General features: G+C 48.9%; 1 protein-coding gene across 2 annotated transcripts in view; it reads right to left on the bottom strand.

The window, feature by feature from the left end:
- Positions 1–1,020: 1,020 nt before the first annotated feature.
- The window catches only part of RNF165 (ring finger protein 165), a 55,284-nt gene continuing 30,329 nt past the window's right edge, over positions 1,021–25,975 (bottom strand). The window contains exons 2-9 of one of the 2 annotated variants that reach the window (XM_038125154.1): positions 16,513–16,822; positions 14,439–14,564; positions 10,095–10,224; positions 8,984–9,088; positions 8,369–8,464; positions 8,036–8,119; positions 7,071–7,177; positions 1,021–5,919 (exon numbers count right to left, since the gene is read on the bottom strand). In XM_038125154.1, coding sequence (XP_037981082.1) covers positions 5,802–5,919; positions 7,071–7,177; positions 8,036–8,119; positions 8,369–8,464; positions 8,984–9,088; positions 10,095–10,224; positions 14,439–14,564; positions 16,513–16,822 — 1,076 coding nt within the window. In that variant the 3' untranslated portion in view covers positions 1,021–5,801. The remainder of the gene's footprint in view (positions 5,920–7,070; positions 7,178–8,035; positions 8,120–8,368; positions 8,465–8,983; positions 9,089–10,094; positions 10,225–14,438; positions 14,565–16,512; positions 16,823–25,975) is intronic. The other variant, XM_038125155.1, reaches the window with a different exon arrangement.

The following is a 25,975-nucleotide window of genomic DNA, read 5'->3' on the forward strand; positions in this document are numbered from 1 at the left end:
CTCCAGCTCCAAAACAAACCCGATTGCCATCTGCAGCACCTCTCTCAGCGGCGTCACCCTTTTGAAGGACATCAGCAGGATCTCAGCGAGAAACTGAGATTTTCCCCAGCTGGACCAGCGGGTCGCTTTTAACCTGTTTTGTGTTTTCTGAGTTTCTAAAAGCTTCCTGTAACAAGAGCTTTGTGTGGCGTGAACATGGTTCATCCCTTATGTGGCTTTTGATGGATGCTGGAGGAGCTGGCAATTCCCTTCAGCTACGGGAACCAAATCTCTGTGATCAGCAGCCACTTGTCTCCAAGGCTTATTTAGTCTAATCACACAGGCAAAGTCGGGCACCGGTCTCAGCTTTTCAGGAGGAGCAGCTGAATCAAGAGTGGGCAGGAGCAGAGGCTGACACCATTTGTTGTGGGAGAAAATAAGAGCACAGGAGGACCTACAGAATGGATTTTGCAGGATGCAAAATTGGGTGCATGACCCATTGGATTCTCCAATGGGTAGCAAGAAGGACTGAAAATACCCTAAAATGTATTAGTTTGAAGGGTTTGTTTTGTTTTTTTTTTTCCTTCCAGTCAATTTCCCCTTCCTTAGTTATTAAACTGGAGACCCAGGCAGAAGGAAATCCTTCTCCACCAGGAGAGTGGGAGAACCTGTTGATACCTCTGCAGGACTTGCTAGAGATACCTTACAGGCACCGTGTGATGTATTTAGAGGAGAAATCTCTTTTTAATATGCAATTTTCTGAAATCCTAGAAAGCAGTTTTGGTACCTGATGACCAAACTGGTGCCACAGGGCATCAGGGACAGAGATGTGCCAGTGTGGAGAGCCTCACCTCACCTCTACCAGGGGGCCCAGCCACCATCAGCCTCTGCAAACCAGAGCATTTTATACCCCAGCAGTGGTTCCCCTGCACATCAAAGACACAAGCAGTGGAAGGAGAGTTGATTCCAACCCAAAGAAACCAGAAATAAGCAGTAAAGACCAAGCGACTGCCCTGCCAGGTGGCTTCTGCGTGGCACAGGTTTATAGTTAGCAATGCGGTTTGTTTTATTAGTTATAAATAAAGTACAAAAAGTCCACCAAAAGTGAATCTAAGCATTTACACAATTTCTAATGTCTTTCCATTTCTTCAATGCACTATTGCTTTAATATTAATAATAAATATTTTTCTAGCTTTCTTCTATAAAATAGTCTATGTAGCAAAATGTTGCACAGCACAACAGAACAGCAGTAGGAATACAAAAATGTGGGTGATCCTTTCACCTGCCCAGGTCATTAAAGGAGAGGGGGTTTTGTTTTCTCACTCTTTTTATCCCTCTTACGGTGACTTTGGGGGGGAGGACAACCAACCCCCCAGTCCCCACGCAGCTCAAAATCACAGCTCCAGGCTACAGGGGAGGAGTGTTACAGAGCAGCAAGGTAAAAAACACAGACAGGTTTAAAACCTGGGGTAAGGCAAAGTCAAAAAAGCAGCGCAGCACCCTGAAGGGACAGAGAGAAAAGAATTAAGGTACTGTGATTTTGTGCCTTTCTAACCCAACTGAGAATTTCATCCAAAGCCTTTTTTGTGGGGAGGATGGCTACTGGCTTGAGCGCATGCATCAAACCCCACTTCTGCCTGTACACGGCTAAATGTCTGCACTGACTGAGCATGGTTATGGCTTAAAGCTTAAAATGTTATCCAAGGATCTCTAACCTTCTGGCAAAGCTGGAACTCGTGATACTCAGGAGCCTTTGGGGAAAGGGCAATGCATTGCAAGAGCGGTGCAGCCACAGCAGGATGGGGATGCTTGGCCATGTCGTTTTGGGGCTGACCCCCTTCTTGGGGCAGGAGGGCTCTGGGGCAGGTCCCAGCTCTATGCTGGATTAAAAAGCTCCAAATTGAGGTTCCCTCCTGTACAGGAGGGATGAAGCCAACGGGTCAAGATCAGTGTTAAGCGCTTCTGCCCCGTGCATGTGTCAGAGCTGGGTTATAGCCAGTGCCCATGGCAGGCGTGGCAAAGAGATGGCAAATGGATCCCATGTCCATCCCAAGCACTCTCAGCTAGACGTGGTGTCACAGGATCACAGAATTGTTTGGGCTGGAAGGGACCCTAAAGCTCATCTCGTTCCACCCCCTGCCATGGGCAGGGACACCTTCCACTAGCCCAGGTTGATCCAAGCCCCATCCAGCCTGACCTTGGACACTTCCAGGGATCCAGGGGCAGCCACAGCTTCTCTGGGAAACCTGTGCTAGGGCCTTCCTAGGCTCTGAGTAAAAAAGTCAACCCCTAAAAACTGCATTGAATCCCTCAGTTCTGTTGCCTCCAAGCTTAGGCTCTAAGCCTCCTTCACCCTATTGCCTCCTTCACCCCAGCTGGGCGCACACACAGAGGGTGAAAAGAGCCAAACTGAGCACTGATAGACACCAAAAATGACAGAGGCACCGCACCTGGGCTTCTTTCCTGGGCTTTTGACACAATTTGCAGAGTCTTGCACGAAAGGCATGCATTGCCCCTTGCCGTGGGGGCCTGCTGGGTGTTATTGCAGGGTCACGCAAGCAGCAGCAGCAGCAGCAGCATCACCAGAGGCATCAGGGACAGGGCAGTACCAAGAAACAACCAAAACGTTTTGGTTTATGCAGAGCATCGTTAACTGCCTTCAATGCACAAGGACACAAGTGAAAGGATCACCAGAGTTTGATTATGAGTGCAAATAATATTCATATATATGTGCTAAACACAGTCACTATATTGCAGTTTTCCACTATGTCACAGCATACAGAATCAAAGGTTTGCATTTTTATGGAATGTATCCAAGGTAACAGCACCACAGTAATACAGTTTGTAATCACACACCCTGATTTTTTTCTCTTTTTTTTTTTTCTGTTTTTGACAAGATAAGCATTACCCCCCACATCCCCTGTTTAATTTTATTTTAAGTACCGATGCATGCAAAGCATTCCATTCCCAGAAACAATGCAAAAATGAGGTAATAGGAGTAATAAAAAAAATTAGTAGTAATTTCTAAATAAATAAATTATAATTAAAAATGCAAAAAACAACTATAAAAATAATTAAATTAGAACCCACAATATCTACAAGTTAGTCATAAATTATGATTGTTAAATATAAGGCATTTAAACTCACAAAACCCTGTAAACTATTGATGTTTTGTTTCTAGATTTTGTTGTTGTTGTTGATGATGTTTGTTTTGTTTTGTTTTGTTTTCAAACTCTTCCTAACTCGCAACCTACTTGTACAAATTATTTAAACGCAAAGGAACCTGACACACTGATACAACTCCAGACACTGTAAATTCGCACGCACCTTGGGATCAGTCACTCACACGAGACCATGGGAGTTTGGTGCTTTTCTTCATCAAAGGTTTGTTTTTTTGTTTGGTTGGTTTTGGTTTTTTTCAGTTTGATCAATTTTTTTTTTTTTTAAAAACTGTGCTTGTTTATTAGGCAAATAGTAACACTTTCTCATAGGCTTTAAAAGAAAACACACGGTGCAGAAGCGTTCCTCATTCCCTCCCCACCCACTGGGGGTGTCAATCCCCCTGTTGCTCCCCTTGCTTCTCCCTCACAGGTCACACCTGGGCAGACCAAACCTGCACAGAGTATTTTACCACCAAAATCTTGCTTTGCTTGTCACGGTATTAGTATTATTAGTATTATTTGTAATGCTGCTTCAATGCTGGTGGAGCAAGACCCATAGGTATCCATGGGTCACTCCTTGACCCCTGGACATCAGGGCTGGGACCACCACATTCCCCAAGAAGCCCTCACTTGTGCTGGGTGGAAAATGTGTCATAAAGTCATGGAATGGCTTGGGTTGGGAGGGACCTTAAAGCTCATCTTGTTCCAAGCCCCCTACCGTGGGCAGGGACACCTTCCATAGACCAGGGCACTCCAGACACCATCCTGCCTGGCCTTAAGCATTTCCAGGATTCTCTGGGCAACCTGTGCCAGGGCCTCCCCACCCTCACAGAACTTCTGCCTTATACATCTTCCCTATTTGTCATCATTTGTCCCCCTTCCACTCCCTCCCACCTGCTTTGGCACACAATGAGAGAGGCTCCTGCACCCTCACGTGGGGCTTCCCTCCTTCTCTCTCCTCTCTCACCGGGGAAAAAAGGAAATCTCTGTGTGCCTCTGAGGTTCGTGTTTTCCAGTTACAGCTCATAAGAATCTTGCAGTTTCTCAGATGAGAGTTTATGACTGAATCTACTTGGGAGAGCATTTCTCCCCAGTGAAACATGTGCTCAGGGGAGACAGAAATCATTCCCACCACACCAGCATTTTCAATAGATTACATTTCTAATTCCCCTGCTGCTTCTCTGCAGTTCCTGTCTCCCTTAGAAAGAAAGAAAAAAAAAAAGAAACAAAAACAAAACTACAGGTTTTGGTTGTGAATGCCATTTTTCCCGAGGGTTTTCCACCCGATCCCTGCAGTTGGCGTGCTGAGGTCTTGGGTTTTTTTCAGGGGGAGCATGGATCGCAACAGCTCACTCCTTTGGGTATTACCTCTTAATTCTGTTTTGAGTGTTAATGTGATTAAGTTCCCTTTCAACAACCGCTGATTACTCCGTGTGGATACGGCCTGAAAAATGCACACAAGCCCGCGTGGGCGCGGTTGCGCACGCTTTGGGGCAGGTCACGGCCCCGCAGCCGGGCTCCCAAAAGCGGGAGCCCCACCTCCACCCTGCCTTCCCCTCCCGCGCCCAAGGGCTCGTGGTCTCAGCAGTGTCTTGTGAGCATCGAGTTTTCTTCTGTCCCCTTGTCAAGAGATGCTTTGGCAATGGGAGGAGAGTCAACATTTTGCACCTCTCAGCACCTCTCCGGCGTTGTTACACCCCAAAGAACAGCGGTAGGCGCCGACTCCCGTAACCATCACTTTGGAGCGGTGCTGGCGGAGCCAACGCGCCACACAGCTCACAGAAGAAAGCATCACGGACAATTGCAATCATGTAGACAGAACTTCCTTGGATTTTGATATGACAAGCTACTTTTTAAAATACAGAAAGCAAAGAAACAGCATCTACTCAAATACTGTGCTGCTACAGAAAGTGTCCAGCACCAGCAGACAAGCAGGAACGAAGCTTTTCCCTATTGCTTCGTTCATTTTATCCCCAATTTTTTTTTTTATTAAGCTTCTCTAAATTTGCAACACACTGTAAATGCAAGGGAAAGAAGCACACGCGGCTGAGGCAAAGAGCACAAACCCTTCTGACTGTAAACAGGATTTTGCTTTTTCTCCTCTTTCCCCCACCCCAAGGATGGGGATGTTTGACCTCTTTATTCCCCCTCTGCAATGTATTAATCAGGCACCAAAATAAGGAATCTATGAAAAAATATTTGGTGCAAATTAGGTAACAGCAACATGTCCACCACAAGATGAGTAGGGCATCAAACACAACATTTCTTAAGCTAACATGCTCCAGCTGCCATCCATAGAAATAGCTAAAGGACCCCTAACATGTTTCTACATATTTGAGAGGTATATATACAATCCCCATGAAAAGCAGGATTGACAGGCCGGACTAACCACAACTAGTTCCTTCATATTCAACACTAAAATCTTCTGCAGCACGGGGTCTCTGAGCTCCGGGAATGCCAGCTCCCTTTCACTGGGCCTGTATCCTGCCTATATGTGCAATATCTCCTACTGCTAGATATTGTGTCACCTCCTCCTTCTCCTCCCTACCGTGCCTGCAGACTTCCCCTCTCAATCAAATGGCTCAGAAGGCAAAAAATTTCGCTGCAAGGGTTTATGGCCATACGACCTGGTAAGGAAAATGGTGTGTCCAGCTAGTCTTTTCAGCTGTCCGAGCCGAGCTGTGTTTCAATGTCCACCCTGCAGATCGGACACTTCTTGCTGGTGGCCAGCCACTGGTCCACGCACACTTGGTGAAAGAGATGCATACAGGGCAACCGCCTGCAGAGAGAAAAACACCGCTGTTTTTTAGGTGTTAGGATGGGGGAGGTCCAAGGGACCAAAAAGAGCTGAAAAACAGCATCTGGGGCTGCTTTGAACATGGGAAACACTGCTGTGGTGACACCATTGCCACCAAGGTCCTGCAGCCTTTCCCAGCCATGCCAATTCACAGAGGGCAGTGGGCTGGAGATAGTGTCCTCCTTGGCCTATTAGAAACCCCCACACCATCCTGAATTGAGTTGTTCCAGTTATTAATGGTGCTGACTGCTAATTTTTAACCTTTCAGGAGCAAGGTTATGCTCCAAAGCCTCTTAGCTCTTCATGGTTGTGTCACATTAGCAGTCAGGTGGGCCCACACCATTCCTACACGGATGTTCCCAGGGAACCTGCTCACGTTTCACCTACAACACCACTGCCATCATCATGTATAACCCCTGAGATACAGGGGAACCTTGAACCACAAGGATTCACAGCAAAAGGTTCAGGGCTTTTCTTGACAATTTAAGAATGAGAAGCAAACCTGGGTACTTCTCACCTGCAGTCCCTTCAGCCATGGTAGTTCAGCCCCTTGCTGAATTTCTCATCCCCATCCTCTGTCACAACCAGAAATTTGACCCAGTCAACAGCCTGGTATGTCTGTTAGAGACAACTGGAGTTCTGTTGGCTGGGGATGGTTCTCTGTGACCATGTGGGCAAAGTAATCCCACTTATTCTACAATAAAGCAGCTGTGTCTTGGACACAAGCCCAACTCTCCTGGACTTCACACCAACACTGCTTTTTATCATACTTTGGTCATCTGTCAGGCTCAGGTGTTGATGACCCCAAGCTCCAGATGGTTGCCAGAGATCAGTCTAACCTACCCTTCTCTGACACTTTGCCACCTGGCCAGCTGGCACAGCCTGGAAGCAGATGATCCAAACCCAGGAAACACTATAAAAACCTGGCCCCCTGCTGCTGCAGGGCTCTTCCTGTCTACGGGCCATACCAATGTCCATCTGCAGAGCATTTGGGTTCCCAAACCCCACAACAGCCCAGGTGAGTTTCTCAGGACAAGAACAGAGACAACCCCACCAGTGCACAGCTACATTAATCCAAATAAACACAGCTCAGATGGCACTGAGAGGCAGAGGAGGGGATGGAAGGGTCTCACCTGACGTCCTCTCCGTCTTCAAGCATGGACAGACAGATTGTGCATTTCTCGTCAGTATCTGACTCCTCGCCATCGTCTTGCTCAGCTTTGCCTTCCTGTGGTCTTCTCTGCAGCAAGATTAAAGACACTTGGTTAGACCTCGCCCTTGTAACGCTCTCCCAAGCCTGAGCAGTTGCAGGAAGATAAATAATGACATCTCCATCTATCAGCCAGATCCTCCAGCTCAGGGAAGCCAGCTCAGCCAAAACAGCCAGCGAGATGAGTGTGCCACCAGCATGCTGCAGCTTGGCATGTCTCCTCCTGAGGCTGGTGGCAGTGAGGTTGTTGGCAGTACCCCAAGGAGCAGCCTGTCCTCTGCTGCCCTAATACAGCCCCCCCACCACTTCCTTGCAGTGAGGTTGGCCCCATGGTCTCCTTTGTTGGAGGCTTCTCCTTGGGGAAACCCCAGACCTCATGGTGCCACCACTGCCAGGAAGGGCAACCACTGTGCCCCACGCCAGCTTGGCCACTGGCCCAGTCCCATGCTGTACCACAGGGCCGTGCCTAGCCTGTCAGCTACCCCTTTTTCTCTTTCCCCCCGCATCCATTCCTATTCATATCCTTTTCCTGGGCTCACTGGAGATGCGATGAGAGACAAGTGCAGTAGGAGTTACCTCACCTGCAACCTGGGCAGTGCAGCATCCCTACCCTCCAGCCGGGAGCAACCAACACCAGAAATTACTACCCAGACAAGCATTCTTCCCAATTTCTACTGAGCACAACCCAAAAATGTGCCCATTTCCTCACGGGCGGGGAGGTCAGCTCCGACAGAGGAGACACCCCTGGGGAAGCCAGGGGAGAACAAGGCTCCCCAGGGCCACGGAGCCGCCAGCGCCCTCACGGCGGGCACGGGGCAGCGCCGCTTGCATGCAGAACGGGCCGGGTTTGCATGCACCAAGCCCCCTTGGTGGTGTGCACTTTCTTACCAGGTGCGGACAGGGGGGAAATTGCACCCGCTGGGTGGGAGAAGGTTGAGACCCTTTTGAAAATTTGGCCCGCAGCTTCCTAGCCTAGAAGTGAGAAACAGGCAGCTGAGCTACGCCACCGCTTCCGCCCCCAGGAGCCCCGCAAGAAATCAAAGCACCCCTGCTGGGGTTTACGTTCCTCCCCCGCCGCGGGGGATGGTTTGGTTGAGGGTGTCAGTTTGCCAACCATGAGGATTGCGACCCACCAAAGTCCTTCCTTCTGCCTGCTCCGTGCCCACAGCCCCTGGCCGACTGAGAGGGGCTGGCAGCCGTGCCGTGTTTTGGGGCACTCACCTTCTTGTACTTGTGGGGGAAGGTGAATCTCTCGATGGTGTTCTGGACGGCGCCCCGGCTCACGCTGCCCAGCCTGTCCTCCAGCTGCAGCAGCTCCTGTGGCACAGGAACATCAGGAAAGCGCCATCCCCATGGCTCCCAAGGCACCAGGTGCCACCACACAGCCATACCTGCTGGCAACCGAGGCTCCCTCCTGTCCTCTCCTCAGTGGAAATGGCCATCAACCCCAAATCAGCTATGCTGTAATGATGGATCTGATCCCTGGCACTTGGGATAATACTAAGAGCTCGAGGCAAAGAGCTGGATATCCAATATTTCACAAATTAGGATGGGATTTGAGCTTCATCTGACAGGCTGGGAAACAAAGCCCCATAGATCTGGAGCACTTTGTTCAGAAATGAAAGGAGCCAGAGCCAACCCAAACCAGACTGAGGCACTGTGGAGTAAACCATCTTTAACAAAACTTAACCCCATCACTTCCCAGCTATTACTAAAATTGATGAAAGACTCATCACAACCGCCACACCACAAAAAACAATCTTACGGCTTTATAGCAGAGCTTGCATAAATTCACAGCACTTTAAAAATTAATAATTCCAGTCTCCCGATACGTACTTCATAGCTCTCCCGCACAGCGGATGTGTGCCTGCTTGGGTTCAGTCCCTGAAGAGCAAGCAGCTGAAGCTGAGGGTAAGGGTAATTTCTAATTTCATGAACAACCTGAAAAAAAAGTGAGGGAGAAAAATAAAGCCACCTGTATACTTGCCCACAGAAAAGACTTGCATGCCCTGATGTAAATCTAATGTTTTAAAAATTCAAATTGAAAGAATAGATTGACATTTTCACCAATTTAAGCCTTTTGATAACAAAAAAAAGAGGTTTTATCAAATACATTTCCTAGAAATGATACCTAAAAACATGTACTCCTTCCAAATAAAATATCTGTTATAATAATCCTTGTATCATCCACAGCATTGTCGTTCCAAACTCCCAACATGGATTAGATTACAATGAAATTTTATTTCATTTAAATGGGTGGATTTCTGTCCATCCAAGTTTTGATTGGTTTATTTTTAAGACTTGCTTTAGTACACAGGTGTCAGAGTCTGACACAGCACAAGGTAAAAGCACCCTTGTGAGATTTCTGAGGATGTTTTAAGGATTAGCAGTGCTTGGCATGACTTAGCTCCAAATACAGCACCCTGCTAGGAGAAGGGGTAGAAAATTTCCCCAGTCAGCCTGTCTTCCCATCAATTCCACCTCCACCTGTGCAAGACGTCATGCAAAAGCTTTACAGGTGGCATCAAAGCTGATGTGGAGAGCAATGACTTGATGAGGGATGGGCCTGGGGGCTGACACCAGGGAAGGCAGTCACCCACTGCCAATCCTTCAGTACACAAAAAGGGAGACCACAGTTCCGTCCAGTATTAATTATATTATTAATATTAACTGCTGAGTCTCTCACATCCTGCCCATGTTTTGCAGACCAGCTTGTGAACATGGTGCTGCAAGCAACGGACCCAATCCTTCCAGAACAGCTGAGCTTTTCTTTTCTTTCCCTAATCCAGTGCAGTGATGCAACATTATCCTTTCAGACACTCCCTCCCACGGCCAGAGATAAGTGGGATTTGCAGAAGACAGGTGATAGAAAGATAGCAGCCTTTATTTTGACTGCTTTCTGGCAGACAATGCATAAAACATTTCTCAGTAAAAGCGTTTCACTTACCACCTGGGTTGAGGATGTGCTTCTGGGGAAGTGGTGCATCCGAGGCGTGGCCAAGTAATGCTGATAGGGCTGGGGCACCGGCCGGACCTGGAACTGGGCGTGAGTCAGCCCCGCGTCCACGCTGAGGTCCCTGTGGGCACCAGGAGGGAGACGTGGCTCTGAGTGCCTTGTTGTGCTCAGGGACTGGTGCAGCACACCAGCTCCTGGGCTGCAGCTCACAGGGAAACCTCCCTGCTGAGCTCTGGGCTGCTCCTCAGCCTGGGGAGATGGTCCGGCTTGGCTTGGAAGGGAGTTTCCTCCAGTTTGGGGAATCACCCACCTTGAAGGAGTGAGGGGTTGTTTCTATGCCAGGTAGCATTTGAGTTATTTGGGATCGAGAGTTGTGCAGATGCACCCTATTAATTTCAGAACAAGAGCATTTTGGTGGCTCAAAAGGATACCCAGGCTCAGCAACTCAACCTGGTCAGACCAGGACCTTCCTGTGCTGCAAACTATTACAGTTTGCCTCAAATGTTTTGCAGGAATACAATTAATTACTCCAGGGACTCAAAAATGGTAGCTTTTAGAAGCTTCTGGTAGCTTTTAGAAGCTAGATGGGCACTCTCTGTGGGATTTTTTGATGTGCCTGTGCTCTCCTTTGAGGTCTCCCAACCCAGATCGTGGCAGGACTTGGGGAGTCAAAGGACACTATGCCTTGTCTGAATCCAGCCTCAAGGTGATGAGGGTTTGAGGTGTGAGGGTGGTGAAGCCCCAGCACAGGTTGCTCAAAGAAGCTGTGGCTGCCCCATCGCTGGAAGTGTCCAAGGCCAGGCTGGACAGGGCTTGGGGCAACCTGGGATAAAGGAAGGTGTCCCTGCCCATGGCAGGGGTTGGAACAAGATGATCTTTGAGGTCCTGTCCAACCCAAACCATTCTGGAATTCTATGAACTCCAGAATTGGGATTTCTGCAAAAAATATTTTAAGGTTTTAAGAAATGTCTGGATGAGGCTGCTGGAGGAAAGGGTGAAACAAAACTAGAGGGCCAACACCAATGGAGCAAGACCTCCATGATGGCCCTGCTTGCCTGAACACAGCCTGGCCCAGGCGAGCAGAGATGGAGCTCAGCTTGGTGAATCTGAGCACTCTTATCCTCCACAAAACTAACCCAGCTCAATCCCCGGACTTGTCATAACCAAGATGTCATCAAACATCACAGCTCTGCTCAATCCAACACACAGACACAAACCACAACCCCACCACTACCACACCATGTGGAGGGAGTGGCAGGGGGCCTATGCAGCATCTCCAGCTCTAATCCAATTAGCTGATCCCTATTCTCTCCAGCCTAAGAGTCACTTGGTAAACAAGTGCTTTGAACATCATTCACTTTATCATCATTACTAAATCCGTTGCTCTAATAACAATTGTCTTCACGTTTCCCAAAGAAAAGCTAATTAGAGCACAAGGGTGGCCTCCCATTTCAGCCTCCAACTTCTCCTCCCCTTCACGGAGGACAGCAGCAGTGTGTACCACACCTTCTTAGGAGCAGCCCAGATGTGTCCTCCAGCAGCTGTGAAACTGCTTTCACCAACCAGAAGACAGGGACCTGAAGGGACAGTAGATGCAGGAATCCTTCATCCAGAACAGCCTGTGCACCAGGCAGCAGCACCCGTGCTCTGGAACTCCTGAATACCCACTCCAAGCTGGATGCAATGATCCTCATGGGTCCCTTCCAACTCAGGGTATTCTGTAGTTCTTTGATTCTAAGTTGAGGCCAGGAGAGGGACTACCTTTGCTGGCCCTGTGTTAGCCATGTGCTAGACAGACAAAACTTGGCAAAGGATGAAACACAGCAGGCAACTGTCAGGAATACAGATGGGGAGAATGCACAGGTCTTGGCACTTTCCAGCTCCTGTGTCCCAATTTTGGATATTTACCCAATTGCTTAAGGTTGTTCCCAGGTTCATGGAGAGCTCAATTGGAAATCAAGAGGCTTTGGGTCCATTCTCAGCCCTGCCACCTTAGTTATGCATGACCTTGATCCGCTTCCTCTCTGCCTTCCCATGTTCCCTGTCTATGAAACAGATGTGGTAATTCACGGAGTGCTTTGAGATCAAGGACTGAAAACATCTCTCAAAGGTGAATGGTCATGATTGAATTGCACAGCTAACTGCAGTAACAGGACAACTGTTTGTGCATCTAGAGACTTAAAATCAGATGTTGAGGTTCCTGAGGCGATGCTTTGGGTCTACAGATGTGTCCAAAGAAGAACACAGCAGAGAACAGTGTTTTCCCAGGCTTTGGGGCTGAAGAAGCAGAGCACACTTGCTGAAGGAGAGTGGAACTAACCATCGCTTTCCAGCCCATGCTACAGGAACATGTGTACAGCACCTTGGTGCTCAGGTGCAAGGCCCAAGAGCTGTGATGCTCGTAGTAAATGGGCTGCCAACAACCAAGGAGTGAAGGATAAGACACCAGATAAAGCAGGTAGGATGGTCATCACTACATGTGTGTGCAGAAGATGATTTAAGGAACCAAATGGGAGTTTGTTTCTTCTTCACCAGAAGATTTCATTTGGGATTGGGCTTTCTGAGGCAGCCTCAGATCTTTCTTCCATCCCCACTTCCACCTCCTGTGGCAGCACCCACCACCTACAGCCTCTGAGAAAACACTGCTGCTGCTGCTCATCTGGGGGTAACACATTAGAGGGGAACTTTTATATTTGTCACTGGGCACTGTACATGTGCCCCAAGGGAAAGTGAGTCACCCAAACATATGCTCACCGTGTATGGTTTCTGTCACCCCCACTCCTTGGGTTCTGTAAGGCTATGGAGCAACAGAGGGCAGAAAAGGAGGGAGGGGGAAGGTACTTAGTGATGCTTTATCAGATACATCTAATGATCATAATTAAGCACTCTGAGCTGAAAGAGAGGCAGAGAGAATCGCTCTATCCAGATGGTGCATGAACTGCTTTGCAAGCCAATCCAAAAAATGTCATCCCGACCACATTCAGCCCACTGGAGTGCCAATAATGGGAACACCTGAGAAGAAAATTGCAGAAGGATGTGGTCATATTTTAGACTGTGTGTTATGCACTGAAGGGGGGGAAAAAGCAACAACCCTGGGTTAAAAGGACTTTTCATTTGCAGAGTGGAGTGTTCAGATGTTAGGAAATGCCATCATTAAGACTTCCTGTGCCATTTTATTCCAGTCCTCTTGTGCAAATACATTGTGATTGTCTTTAATTACAAGTTCACATGCTATTTTTTCCATTCAGTGCACAGAATGGACTTTGCTCAGCTTACAAGCAGCTACTCAGAAGAATGTTTTCATTTTCTCATTCTTTTGACCAGGTTACCATACTTTATTAACTGTTCAAGGGTTCTCAGCCTGCTCTGAAAATGAAATGAACAATTCCTTGCAAAGCTTTTCCAGGGTATTAAACACTACAGTTGGAGAATGATGAACAAATCTCCATTCATACTACCCTGCATGGCAGGGTAGCATGGTGCTCCCTAATTTGGACCACAGAAAATATTATGGCCACTGGGTTTTGAGTGCCTGAAGGACAGCAAAGGGTCTAGTTCAAGCAGACAGTGGTCTACAGGAAAAAAAACACTCTCTGCAGCCTACAGTACAAAGAGCAACCTGGGAGAATTAATGCTTGGCTTCACTATTAATCTGTGGGTGAAAAGTTATGAACAACAATGGAGTGTGCCTAAAGGGGGGCAATGGATCTGGGGAAGGCTCTGGAGCACAAGTCCGACAAAGAGCAACTCAGGGAGGTGGAAAAGGGCTCAGCCTGGAGAAAAGGAGGCTCGGGGGGACCTTGTGGCTCTGCACAGCTCCTGACAGGAGGGGACAGCCAGGGGGATCGGGCTCTGCTCCCAGGATACAAGGGACAGGAGGAGAGGGAACGGCCTCAGGTTCTGCCAGAGGAAGTTTAGATTGCCTTCTAGGGAAATTTCTTCATCCAAGGAGCTGTCCAGCCCTGGCACAGCTGCTCAGGGCAGCAGGGAAGTCGACATCCCTGGAGGGATTTAAAAGCCAAATGGATGCGGCACTAGAGGACATGGGTCAGTGGTAGCCTTGGCAGTGCTGGGAAATGGTTGGTCTTCACAGTCTTAGAAAGCTTTTCCAACCTAAATGATTCAATGATGTGTTTATATAGGAGGCTCTCACACTCTCACAGACCTCTCAGAGATGAGTTTTCCCATTGCACACTCCCCACACCATAACCACTGAGCTGGCTCGTTAGCTTTCATCAATGCCGTGATCCCTGGTGGCATGCCCCAAAACTCTCAGCCTTCCCAGCACTTTTTAAACACCTCATTGGATGCAGCAGTGAAATGGGGATCACTCACCAGTCCGTGCCCTCTGCCAAATACCTGGGCTGGGGGCCCATGGGCTGTGGAGTCTGCAGTTGGTGGCTGAAGTCGAAGCTGGGGTGTAGGCGGTGAGGCTGCACAGACATGCGCTCTTGGGCCCGCCTGCAGGGAGGAGAGCAGAAACAGGCAGGGTCAGGCACACGTGGGCACTGGAATTCCTGTCAAGAACCCATGGGAAAACCCCAAAGGCTGGGCTTGTGGACAAGTGTCAGGTGTAAGGCAGGTGTAAGGGATGATGGGAAGAGGAACCCAGGGCTGTCGTTCACTCACAGCCATCATGCAGCAATCCACTCTCAGGCCCTGTGCCACCCTCATATGCTCAGTTTGCAGGAGATGCTGTTTGCTGGCAAGGTGCAGAGAAGAAGCCAAACAACTTCTCAGCAGCTTTGTGCAGTTTGCACTATTTCCTTTTTTGCTGCAGTCAGCCCCATAAACAACACACAAAGTAAAATGTGCCCCTGCTCCAGCTGTGATCCATCATCATAAAGAAGCTGCAGGTTGTCTCGTTTCCTGTGCAGTCCATAAACTCCTGGGGAACCTCATTCATAACCAGATTACTCACGAGTGACTTAAAACAGAATTTACTCTCACTGGCCTCTGCCAACATTTCTTTGGATGATGGACAGGCCAGGCTGGGTTCCAGGTCCTTCTGCCTCTGCTCTGCTGCCATTGCAGGCAGGGAAAAGAAAGCGCTAGAAAATATAGCAAGGTTTTTCTAGGGATTTGAGTCTCCTAATTATTGCTTATTTGAACTCGTCAGGGGAAGTGCATGTGCTGCTGGATCGGTGTCCACATTTGGCAAGAGACAAGGAGGATGCACGAGCAGGATTTGCATTACAGGGAGGCTCCGACCCTTCGCCTCCTGACAAGTTACCACTTACCAGTGGAACCATCACAAAGAAAATCTTCAGGAAAAAACTAGGGCAAACAGAGCAGGGACTTCTAGGTAAAAAACTTTTCATGCAGTCTCATTTCAGAGGCTTCACTCTCAAAGGCATAACCCACATTCCCATTGCTGGGACTGCCCGCCCCAGACCTGCAAGGGTTCTGACATCCTGCTCCACTGCAGCTTTCAGAGACAAGCACTGGGACTGGGCAGGAGGTTCCTGCCTTCTTCCACACTACAGCCCACTTGCAAATACAACACTGACAGCATTTACCAAAGTAGATTCTGCATAGAATTGTGCTCTGTGCTTTTATTTGAATTCAGCTTATGACTAAGAGATAAACACTTGTATCATCAGTTTCTCAGCCTGGCACATACTTGCTACCCAATTATTAGCTAATCATTAAATCCACCTAAAATCCCGTTTATGCATAACAAAACAATGATGAGAAGAACACACAATTTTCAGACAGAAAGGACATGGTAAGAAAGGGTTTTCTATCCATAGCATTCTTTCCAAATGAAGCATTATGGCAAAGTCTCATCCTCTGATTCTTGATCCATAGGTACAACCCACAAATAGCTTCCATATGTTTCCAAAAAAAATCACTCCTCTCTCAAGAAACACAATCAAGACAAGGCCAGGCATCCATTTCCATCTCTGCTGAGTTACAGCAATTCTCTCTGCGTTTGTCAGCTCAGTGTGGATTTAGGATGCTCTCTCGTGACAGAGTGTGCTGCAGGTCAGCAGCATCATTCCCTCACAGGGACAGAAAGCCTACCAAACCCTGGGCAGCACAGCCTCCATGTGCATGACCTGATGAGGCACTTGGGCACAGCCCTTGCATGGTTTTGAAACAGCAGCTACGAGGATGTAGCTCATGCACGCAGAGACTGGAAAGGCCCTCGGCAACACCACCATGATTGTCCTAGGAGTGACATTAATGGGACACACCAGATGGGCACACTAGGGATCCCCACAGGAAGGGCACACCTTCAGGTGCAGCCTGCCCTGCAGCCTCCCTTCTGGCGGATGCATTTCCAGTGCACACAGCTGAGCTCGAGAAGAAAACCCAGCCCCGCCAGCGCGGCTGCGGCTCCACGGGCGACGCGAGGTCGATGCGGCTTCTCCACGTCCTTTGGGAAGAGCTGGATCCCCCTTACCTGGGATGGGGCATGAGCCGGCGGTGCTGTGCCTCGAGGAGCTGCTGCTGGAGGAGGTATTGCTGGTGTAGCGCCTGAGGTAGGAAGGAGGGCCCGGCGACGTCCTGGAAGGGCAGGGCGGGCACGGGCGGCAGGGGCTGGTGCAGGGCGCCGCTGTGCTGGTGCGCGGGGGCCATGTGGGGAGCCAGCCCCGGCTGCGGCTGCACCGCGTGAGGCAGGGCGAAGTCGGCGGAGAGCTGAGGCTGGGGACCCAGGTGGAAATGCCGGCAGGAGGTAGCATGGGGATGCTGAGACCTTTGAAAGGGAGCACCTGGAAGAGAAGAGAAGAGCACAGCGGTCACGGGGGCCGGAGGTGGGCAGGGTGGACCAGCGCCGTGGTCGCCCACCCAGGGAAAGGGTTGGGCAAACGGCTGTTACTCTTCACTTGCAGAAGGTTTGTAAAAAAATACAAATAAAAGAGAACAAGTTAAAGATGATTGCAAGAAAAAGTGCTGGTTTTAACTAATGGTATTTCTTATCCAAGAAAACATTGGAGCCAAAACATAGATTTGGGTTCAAAGTCCTGTTTCGGCTCCAAGTTGAAGTGTATACTGATGAAAACTGCTTTGAGCTTGTTTTGGCTTTCCTGTCTTAAACAGAAAAAGAACAAAAGTCTTAATAGAGCCTTTGGAGATAGAAAAGGGAGTGATGGTTTTAAACAAAAAGAGAGGAGATTCAGCCTAGACAGGAGGAAGATATTTTTTGTGCTGAGGGCGGTGAGGCCCTGGTACAGATTGCCCAAAAAGACATGGATGCATCCTCCTTGGAAGAGTTCGAGGCCAGGCTGGATGAGGTTTGGAGCAACTTCGTCTAGTGAGAGATGTCCCTGCCCATGGCAGTGGGGTTGGACTAGATGACCTTTAAAGGCACAAACCATTCTGTGATATAGACTCAAACACTCTAGAAAAGGAAATAAACAACAAAACCTCTTTTCTAAAATATTTGGGTTTTGTATATTATCTCACGGAAGTTTTGAATGTTTTCCCTGAATTGCTTTTCCTGCAAGTCATTTCTTTGCCTCTCTAAAACTGTCTCATAGGCAAGGAAACAATCTGCTCTAAAAAACTGCCTCACACTGACTTCAGGACATGAGTGAGACAACTTCCCCCTCTGAGAGCAGGGATGAAGGCCCTGTGTGTTTGCTGAGCTCCTTCAACAACCCGTCCTCATGAGCTGCATGCAGGGAGAGAGCAGCTGCTGGAAACACAACATGGACTGCTATGAGACCAGTCATGGAGCTGATGGGAATGAGGAAGAAATGAGGTGTGAAAGATATCCATAGTGGAGGCGTTTTGCAAAACATCTGGCACTGGCTTGCACCTTGCTCAAGATCCTCGCTTGGACAGGCCCTTGGCCCAGTCCAGCCTCTTAATTCCTACATTCCTGGAGCATTTACAGGCACCATGCAAAACTTTTGGCTCTTTAACTGGGGAAAGAGTCAATTCAGAAATGAAGGATGGGACTCGAGTGAGGCTATTAGAGATGCCTCTTTGCTGAGGATCAGCCCCAGGATGGGACACCTGCCTTTTTACAGTGTTTTGCACACCTCATCTTCTTCTTTCCATTTTAATCTTTGTGAAGGGTACAAAACATCCCGGAACAACAGCGCAAAGAGACAATATTTCATCCCAAAGCACAAGCATGTGCATCTTGCCTTCTTCACCCAGATCCCTTCTGCTCACATCTCCCTGGCAGGCAGGGCCAGTCCATCACAGCAGCTCAGGGAGTCTCGAGCAAGTCAGATGCCAGCAGGAGAAACAACAGGAGAGGGCCTATCAGAAATGGATGGTTTGCAAAACTGTGCATAATTACACACAGCATCTCTTAAATGCAAACTAATCCTCCACAGTGCCCCTCTGAGAGAGAGCAGGTTACACAATACGTGCCACCCACAGCAGTGCTTCTTGAGGTGATAATTCCCCCCGCTGTCAGATAACAGCATGATTCGACCACGATATTAATTAAAACCAGAGGTGGTGGGATCAGACCTGCTGCTCCTCAATGACAGAGTTGCAAACCCAGGCCAAAGAGCCTCTCATATACCCTGTTTCCCTGCAAGTTGTATTTGTTGCTGATGGCCTGGCCCAAATTCACCACAAAGAGGTAAAGGCTGCGTAATGAAATGGGATCCTGCACTTCCCTGGCCCGTTGCTGAAGGGAATTGCGAGGAGAAGCCTCTTGGCTGCTGTGAGTGCCAGGGAACTCGGGGTGAATTGCTCAGCCTCTGTTGGCCATGTGCTGTCCCAGTGGAGAACTGCTGCAGCAGGTCACAGGTGAGCCACTGTGCAGCCCCAGGCCTGGAGACAAGGTGTGAGAGCAGGTGAAAGTGCTAAACCCTCTGCACACCAGCACTCCAGCCTGTGCCACCACGCTGAGATTCAGCTGTATTCCAGACAAAAACGCCTTAGGGCGATACCAGACAGTGAAACCCAGGGACACTCCCTTACATTTCCTGGGACACATTCTCTAGCACATAAGTGAAGCAGAGAAAGCCTGTCTCTCATCTCCCGTGACTCTCTTGTCTCCCAAAGCCTGGTGTAACCTCAGCCAGTGATTTCCAGCTTTTACTGAGTCGTGGGAACCCTTAATTCAGTCAAATGTCTGGAGGGCCATTGATGCCAGAGCCATGGTGAACTAGAGAGCACCAGGTGGGCAGATCAGCTGGTCAGGTTTTTGATTTGTATTTTGCTTCTCATACAAAGACAGTCCTTGAGAGGAACTCAGTCATACACTTCCCCAAGGTCCAGAACAGGCAAACTTTACCTGTGGTATGTGGGCAGGAAGACACACAGAGCTAATGTATCTGAAAGCAAAAGCCTAACTCATTTTGTTTTGGTACAGAGTCAATTAACTTTACCTTTAGGAAGTAATTAATTAAATAAAGCCTTTTTCAGTATTTTTTGCTAGTACCTACTGGTGCAGTGATGCATTTCTCTTCATAGGAATAACACCATCAAGATGTGACCGAGACCATATGATTAAATAAAACTCATCAATTTGTCTTAACATAACACATTACCCTATGTGGTAATTGTTCATTCTCTTCAACTAATCCAATTGCTGATGAGGATTTTTACAGCAAAGCAAAGACTTTGGGGAATACTTCAGCAATCCTATGCTTATTAGCAGTTATCCAATTACACTGCTGGCATAACCAAGCCAGTCTGCAGAACAAAGAGCCAGTCCACACTAAGCAGGGTGCTCGTGAGCCCCAGAAAGCCCTGGCAAACAAATAACAGCTCAAAACAGAACATTACATTTTAAAGTTAGTTATTTTTGAGTTTGCCTTCTCCTGCTCCTTGCATCTAGATGCAAAGGGCGCTGGTGGGGATTGCTTTCCCAGTCCACATTTTGGTCTCGTGTACACAAGGTAAACACAGTGTCACCCTGCAAACATGAGCTGAGCATCCTTGTCCAGGTAACTCACCACAACCAACACCAAAAGCAGGCACTCATCCCTTTGAATTCCACATGGGTTCACACATTAGCAGCGTCAGAAAATGACAAGATTGTTAAGGTTGGAAAAGTTCTCTAAGATCAGTGAGTTAATTAACCCAGAGTCATCGTGTTCAACCCTTGCCCCCAGGTGCCACGTTCACATGACTATTGAACACTTCCAAAACTGGAGACTCTACCACTTCCCTGAATGCCCCCTCCAAAGCCAGACCACACTTTTTGTGAGGAAACTTTTCCCAATATTCAACTAAACCTCTCCTGCAACAGCTCAAGACCATTTCCTCTCATCCTATCCCTTGTTCCCTGGGGGCAGAGCCTGACCTCCACTTGGCTGCCCCCTCTTTTCAGGGAATTGTGGAGACCCAGAAGGTCTATTAGTGATTACTTTGCTAGCACAAAGTCTTCTCCCTCTTTTCCAAGCCACAAATGTGGTCCTAGATCACATTTGCATTGACACCAACAAGCATAAACATTGCCCATAAGATACTTCAAGAAAATTGAATTCACGGATTTAATCTGCTTTTTGCCTGGGTAGCAACGTCTGCCACAGCAGAGACTAACCCATGACTAAAACTGAGTCCTGATACCACATTCCAGCTTTTGTTTTCACTCCCCACTACAAGGGCAGAGCTGACATTTTCATTAGCCAAGCTTTGGGGACACATCCTCAGCAAAGACAACAAGGATGCAAAGTGTGCCTATCATGCTCCAGAGCCACTAACTGCATCCTCCAGGATCCTAGTTCCCCATCACCTGTCCAGTGGTGCCCTCATGAAGGCACTGTTGCTCTGGGATCAGCAAGGCAGAGACTTTTTTTCAGCTTAATGAGCTCAAGTTTTGGCCGTCATAGTACAGAAGGATTCTCCTCCTCCACTGGGATACTTCGATTTTGCAGGAAGAGAGATTAGCCAGATCTTGGATGTTTTTATGGCTTACCCTCCATGTCCAAACACTTGTCTTCTTCAGCCCAGGAGACAATCACAAAATCCCAGAATTAAGGTTGGAAAGACCATTGGAGATCATCTAGTCCAATCCTCCTGCTCAGGCAGGGTCCCTAGAACACATTACTCAGGATTTTGTCCTGCTTTTTCATATCTCCAGGGAAGATTTTCAGGGAAGCCCACAGAGGCAACACAGTTGTCACCAGCCCTAGAGAAGCTTTTGACCCAAGGTACCAGCCTGGAAACACCTTTTGCTGTGCCCAGCCTGCTGGTCAGGATGAGAGGGCCAGCCCCCTGCATGCGGCCCTTTGGTGCCTTGAGTAATTCTAGTTGCTCCTGTCTGGAGTTGTGGAGAACTGATTTACCTGGGATCACTGTTAGGCTGCCCACCAGCCAAAAAAACATTTTGTTGCCCTGATCGTTCTTCCTTTCATTTAAATGCTGTTGCTGTAGCAGATGATGACAGCTCAGAGTAACATCAGATCAGCAGCTGTGAGATGAGCAATGCATCACATCTGTGTCAGCAAAGCAGGTGATTTACTCCAGTTTTGGGCAGTTTTCCTTTCACAGGTTGAGGCCAAATGTCCTCAAAATGCCCTGAGATGCCCACACACCCACCTAAGCTCCCAGCCGGGACAGCCCTTGTTGCCTTATGCTCAGCTAAGCCACAGAGATAGCTAATGCCTGAATCTAGATAATCCAGCTCCAAAAGGTGCTTTGCATGCCTCAAAATTTGCGATAATACATGGAGACTGAGACAGGATCTGCTGGAGAAATGAATCATGTCTTGGGCAAGCCAGGCTATCTGTGGGGTGGGAAAGAGGGCTAGGCAGTTCTCTGGCATAACTGGGGATGAGTCCGACCCAAAAGAGGCTGAGGCATTTTGTGATGGGGCCACATGGCCAGGGATGCCTTTGGGTGACCACCAATAACATTTCCCTGCCTTGTGTTATGCTCTGCTGGTTGCTCCTTCCAGTCCCCCTCAGCTTCTTTGATCACATCCTGAAGCCAGGTTCAGCACCAGGGATCAAGAGGTGGAGAATCAGTACTTGGGTCATTCCTGCCACTGACAGAACATGAGTGTGGATCAGTGGCTGCCCCAGCTGGCCTGACTCTCCTCTGCTGCTGTGAAGCTGCAGCTTCACACTGTGATGCTGAAAACCTGCTATGGAGCTGGTCTGTGTGACACCCCGCTGCTCTGGGCCTCCACAGCCTGCAGTACACCCCACAGATGCTCAGTTCTGCAACCACAAAATCCACAAGCAAAGAATGGTTTGGGCTGGAAGAGGTCTTTGAAGGTCATCTAGATCCAATCCCCTGCCATGGGCTGGGACACCTTCCACTATCCCCCAAGCTCTGTCCAACCTGCCCTTGGACACTACCAGGGATGGGGCCCCCACAGCTTCTCTGTGCAACCCATGCCAGGGCCTCACCACCCTCACAGGAAAGAACTTTTTCCTAATATCTAATCTAAACCTAATTTCTTTCCATTTGAAGCCATTCCCACTCGTCCTGTCACACCAGACCCTTGCCCCATCTTTCCTGTAGGTTCCTTTCAGGAACTGGAAGGGAATGAGGTCATTCCAAAGCCTTCTCATTTCCAGGCTGAACAATCCCAATTCTCTCAGCCTTTACTTATAGCAGAGGTGGTCCATCTCCCTGATAATCTTGGTGGCCTTCTCTGGACTGGCCCCAACAAGTCTCTGTCCTTCCTGTGCTGGGGACCCCAGAGCTGGAGGCAGCTCTCACCTGAGTGGGGCAGAGGGCCAGAATCACCTCCTTGATGCCATGGCCTCACAGAATAATTTAGCACCATAGAGTACAATAATAGAATCCTTGGAAAAGCCCTCTCAGATCATCAAGTCCAGCTCAGCAGTGCCAATCCCCCTGCTAAACCACATCCCCACCCTGCAATAAGAAAATCCTCCACAAGCCTGCGGGGAAGGCTGATGAACAGCAATTCATGAAGCACCCAAAACACTTAGCTGGAAGCTGGCATCACAGCCTTCAGCCTCAGACTGAGGAAGCTCCAAATTCATTTTTAGAAAGCCAGCAGATGATGCAGGCCTGTGGACAGCTGAACCTGGTCTACTGCTCGCTGCCGTGCCATTTCCACCCTTCACTCTCACAGGCGTCGAGCATGGCGGAAACCCGCAGGGAAACTCAGCACATCCTCCTCACCACCTCTTTCTCACTTCCACGGCTGCTGCTTGTTTTTTTTTTCCCCCTTTTCTCTCTCTGTTCTACAGTTATATTTATTGTTCCATACATTATCCAAAGCGGCACGGACATTTTTTCATTAACAGGAACGCTCCCTTTGCACCCCCGGGTGAACCCTGCAAATTATAAATTTTGGCAGGTTGGTAAGTGACATTGAGCCACAGAAATGCACTGGTCTGGTCCTAGGTGATTCTGCCACTGGGGATTCTCCTTTAGCATCAGTCAGGGTTCGACTGCATCTAGGGACATGCATATTTATCCACCCAGCAGTATTTCAGCCCGAAAGGCTCAAGGGATCCGTGTGCTCGGTTCAACACTGACCCATCTCTGAGATGCAAAGCCTCTGGGTAATCCCTGCAGCGAGACAGGGGATGCTACAGGCTTTCTGAAAAGAAAAAAACCCAGAAAGCAGAACTATTTATTTCCACCTCCCTTCCTCTGGCAATAGCACTCTTGATAGCTATTGGTAAGGGACAGAGGACCCGGAGCTGGGATAGGTGTCTCGAGCAGACAGCTGCAGCCCAGGGAGCCTGGCCACCTTTGAGGGGAAAACAAAATCTGTCTCATGCTGTTAAGCTGCCTGCAAAGCATGTGAGTATCTCCCCTGGGTAAGGCAACCTGGACTGCTCGTGGAGGCCTCCACGGTCTGCATGTGGGGGCTGGGGGTGTCAGGGAGGCTGGGGCTGGTTCACATCCAGGTCCCATGGTGGCAGAGGGAGATGGCAGCTCCTGGAGAGCCCTGGCTTCGCTCACTGACACGTTTTACAGCTGAGGACGATCTCCCTGTTGTAATCAACCAAGCTGGGGGATGGAGCCTGGTTGTCTCAGCCACTTTGTCCTGATTAGACCTCCTGCGACCCCTCCTCCTGCACTGGGGAGGCAGATAAGCCCCCTCAACAGGAGCCCTTTTGGTGCCTCTCCGAGCACCAGGAGAGCCTGCCAGGATTTCAACAGCCCAGGAGCCTGTTTCCCTGGATGTGCATTAAAATTCCCCTCAGAGCCAGCAACGTGGTGGGAAGTTTGCATCGGCCCTGACAGCCCTCAGTGAGTAAAGGCCAAAATCATGGGAGCAGCTCCAGCTTCACGTGGCACATGGAGGACACCGCAGGGGACTCACACTGCATCTACAAACAAGCTCCTAATTGCCTGGTGTCATCAGACACGTGTTAATGCCTTCAAATTGTTTGTGACTATACCCTTATGAAATGAGTGAAAATTCGCTTACTAACAGGTGAAATGAGGTGTGACAATCACAGAACAATTGAATGGCTTGGGTTGGAAGGGACCCTAAAGATCACCTAGTTACACACACCCCCCCCACACACACCCCCCCCCCCCCGCCATGGAAAATAAAACATGAAATAGATAACCCCCCAGACCAAATTAAAGGTATTCAGCTGCATAAAGGTTGAGTGGCCTGGCAGAGGGAGGTGCTGTGCTGTCTCACTGCTGTTACAGGACAGCTGACTGCAGGCTGAGGAGATTGGGGCAGGGAGGATGAAGGAAGAGGAAAGAATTTAAGTGAAATCTATCAGGCAGGAAGGAATCTGTCTCACTTTCAGCACCTTTGCCAACAGCTTTCTCATTTTATCTAGTGAAACCGAGAATCACAGAATCCAGTCAAGGTTGACAAAGACCATCAGGATCACTGGGTCCAGGCATTAATGCAGCACCACACATAACCATTCCCAATGCCACATCCAGACACCTCTCAAACACTTCCAGAGATGGTGACAGTACCACGTCCCTGAGAAACTTATTCCAACGCCTGACCACTCCAGCAGTGACAAAGAAAAATTCTAACATCCTGTCTGAACTTCCTCTGGCACAACTTGAGGACTTTTTCCTTGTCCTGTCCCTGTTCTCTCGGAGCAGAGCCCATCCCCTCCTGTCAGGAGCTGTGCAGAGCCACAAGGTCCCCCTCTGAGCCTCCTTTTCTCCAGGCTGAGCCCCTTTCCCAGCTCCTCCTCATATGACTTGTTTTTTAGACACTTGACCAGCTTTGCTGCTCTGCTGGGGCAAGACACGAGAAGCCAAAAACCATGCTAAAAATAATGGGCTGCCAGCTCCAGGCTACAGCCTGCCATCCCACATGTCTAGTGCCAGGGAAATGGTAAAGGACCCCCACATCTGTGGCTGGGAGATGCAATAAATGGATAAAGACTATTCAAATTTGCCTTATTTACTTGTTTGGGTTGTGCTGTGCCAGCAAGGAGCCAGGATGAAAGGCAGGTCTGTGGTGGCTGGTGGAGCATATTTGTGTCCTGGGTGGCAACTTGAGGTTCTGGAGGTTTATCATTTCCTGCTCAGTCTTTCACACCTGATGGAAAAGTGCTTCAAAGGAATTCAGGGGAAAGGGGCTCAGATGGGCTCCCCACTGCTGATTAATTCTTTGGTGGTCACAGCCCTCTTTGCACTGTGCCTCTGTGCAAAGAGCTCTTCCCAAAAATCCTCATAAGCACAGATCTCAGAGCCTGCACAGTGCCCCTGCCTGCTTGTACAATCCCCAGTCAACATCCTCTGGCATTAATGAAGCCTCTCATTAATTGCTGAGTGACACGAGCTGGCATGGCTGGAGGGTCCCTAACACAGAGCACAGCATCTCCTCTCCTGCACATCACGCAGGGAAACCACATGCAGCATCAATACACCAAAAAAAAGATGAGGTGGGACTCCAACCAGGGCCTAAGATCAGCATTCAACAAAATCAAAACACAGCACATGGTGTGATTCTTAGGGTTGTTCAGCACAGGGCTCAGAGTTGGACTCAGTGATCCCTATGGGTCCCTTCCAACTCAGGATAATCA

This window comes from Motacilla alba, chromosome Z (genome assembly GCF_015832195.1).
Source record: "Motacilla alba alba isolate MOTALB_02 chromosome Z, Motacilla_alba_V1.0_pri, whole genome shotgun sequence".
Lineage (NCBI taxonomy): Eukaryota > Metazoa > Chordata > Aves > Passeriformes > Motacillidae > Motacilla > Motacilla alba.